Source organism: Mustela erminea, chromosome 4 (genome assembly GCF_009829155.1).
Source record: "Mustela erminea isolate mMusErm1 chromosome 4, mMusErm1.Pri, whole genome shotgun sequence".
Classification (NCBI taxonomy): Eukaryota; Metazoa; Chordata; class Mammalia; order Carnivora; family Mustelidae; genus Mustela; species Mustela erminea.
The window spans coordinates 125,674,451-125,676,627 of NC_045617.1; the positions used below are offsets into that span (position 1 = coordinate 125,674,451).

Genomic DNA, 2,177 nt, shown 5'->3' on the forward strand with positions numbered 1-2,177 from the left:
CGCGCCCCTGTACGCATTCACCCCGAAGTCTCTCATCCTTGAACTGATGACAGTACCCACCCAACTCCTCCCTCTCCGCCCCTCTTAGTTCACCCAATAAGCACAACTCCTCCAAAAAAAATTTCAGCGGAAGAAGCCTCTTCAACGGAAAAGTGACTGTCTCTCGCAAGAAGAGGGAGAGCTCCCAGGAAAGAAAGGCGAAGACCCCTGGCCTCGAGATCTCCATTCCGGCCCCCCGCACCAGCTTCCCAAGGCCACGCGAAGGAAAGGGTACGGCCCAGGGCAGGGACAGGGTGCGCGGGCATGAAGTTGGAGGTGTTTGACCCCCGCGCGGCCCACGGGGACAAGCCGGTTAGTGATCTGGAGGGTGCAGGCCGGAGCAACGAGCCATCTCCGCTGTCGGCAGCTGGCGACGACTCCTTGGGCTCGGACGGGGACTGTGCGGCCAACAGCCCCGCGGCGGGCAACGGCGCCGCGGAGCTGGCGGGCGGTGGCGAGCCAAGCCCAGGCGGGGGACCGGGCGAGGAGGAGGAGGGCCCAGCGGTGGCTGCGGCGGCGGGGCACGCGGAGGCCTGCGCGGTGGGGCCGGGTGCGGGGAGCGCGGTGGGCGGCGAGGGCGCGCGCAGCAAGCCCTACACTCGGCGGCCGAAGCCCCCGTACTCATACATCGCGCTCATCGCCATGGCTATCCGCGACTCGGCGGGCGGGCGCCTGACGCTGGCGGAGATCAACGAGTACCTCATGGGCAAGTTCCCCTTCTTCCGCGGCAGCTACACGGGCTGGCGCAACTCGGTGCGCCACAATCTCTCGCTCAACGACTGCTTCGTCAAGGTGCTGCGCGACCCCTCGCGGCCCTGGGGCAAGGACAACTACTGGATGCTCAACCCGAACAGCGAGTACACCTTCGCGGACGGGGTCTTCCGCCGCCGCCGCAAGCGCCTCAGTCACCGGGCGGCGGCCCCCGCACCTGGGCTTCGGCCCGAGGAGGCCGCTGCCCACCCCCCTGCCGCACCCCCGCCGCCCGCACCCGCCGCCCCGGCTTCTCCCCGCGCGCGCTCGCCTGCCCGCCAAGAGGGGCGCTCCAGCCCGGCGGGCAAGTTCTCCAGTTCCTTCGCCATAGACAGCATCCTCAGCAAACCGTTCCGCAGCCGCCGCGACGGGGAAGCGGTCCCCGGGGCGCGCCTGCCGTGGGGCGCCTCGCCCTGCCCGCCGCTGCCCACATATCCCGCGCTACTCCCCGGCGCCTCTGGAGGGGCTCTGCTGCCGCTGTGCGCGTATGGGACGTCCGAGCCGGCGTTGCTGGCAGCGCGCGGAACCGACGCGCAGCCCGCGGTGCCACCCGCCGCACCTCACCTCCTGCTCGCGCCCCTCTCCTCCTCGGCCCCAACCAAGCCGTTTCGAGGCCCGGTGGCAGGCGGCGGCGCGCACCTGTACTGCCCCCTGCGGCTGCCCGCGGCCCTGCAGGCGTCCTCGGTCTGTGGCCCCGGCACGCACCTGCCTTACCCAGTGGAGACGCTTCTGGCCTGAACAGAGCCGCGGAGCCCCCAAAGGTGGGCGCCTTTGGGGAGGCAGGAAACGCAGGCCGGGGCTTTGTATTTTTCTAGACAGACAAAAAAAAAGAGAGAGAGAGAGAGAGAGACGTTAATAGAAAAATCTCCATCAAACGTGCCTTAAAGCTAAAGCATTTTTGACATAAGTGTTGAAATTTAATTCAGATTATTTTTCATCTTTTGTGACTTTACAGAAGACCAAACCAGTTCTCCATAATTGTTTTAGGTTCTTGACCAAGCCTGTCCTTCCCTCACTTCACAAAGACTTTTCCTATCTTCTTACTCCCCCTTATTCCTATTTTTGTCGCACCTTCTATTGATTTGTCCCTTAAAAAAAAAAATCAGGGAACCATTCCATAGGATAAATGATATGACTACTATATGGGGTTTAATGGCCCCTGCTCCATGTAAGTATGTGGCATTTATAGGCATGACTGAGTGTGAGAGAGGTGTCAGAGAATCTGCAGTCATTTCTCTGCTATTGACCAATGCTTCACTGTGCCAAAAGATTTAAAAAAAAAAAAAAGTTGGGTTTTGTAATTAAATTATTTATATATTTTTGAGACCTGAATTGAAAATGTTGCAGGCAACGGGCTACAGCTTTATTAGTGGTTCGGTGATCTCTAC

General features: G+C 61.2%; 1 protein-coding gene across 1 annotated transcript; it reads left to right on the forward strand.

Annotated features, from left to right (window-relative positions):
* Positions 1 to 277: 277 nt before the first annotated feature.
* Positions 278 to 1,647, forward strand: FOXQ1 (forkhead box Q1). The gene has a single exon (XM_032340943.1). It carries the CDS (start codon positions 304 to 306, stop codon positions 1,525 to 1,527), a length of 1,224 nt encoding a protein of 407 aa, XP_032196834.1. The 5' UTR covers positions 278 to 303; the 3' UTR covers positions 1,528 to 1,647.
* The last annotated feature ends 530 nt before the right edge of the window (positions 1,648 to 2,177 follow it).

Coding starts and splice junctions, on each gene's coding strand:
- FOXQ1 (XM_032340943.1), top strand. CDS start 304: ATGAAGTTGGAGGTGTTTGACCCCCGCGCGGCCCACGGGGACAAGCCG.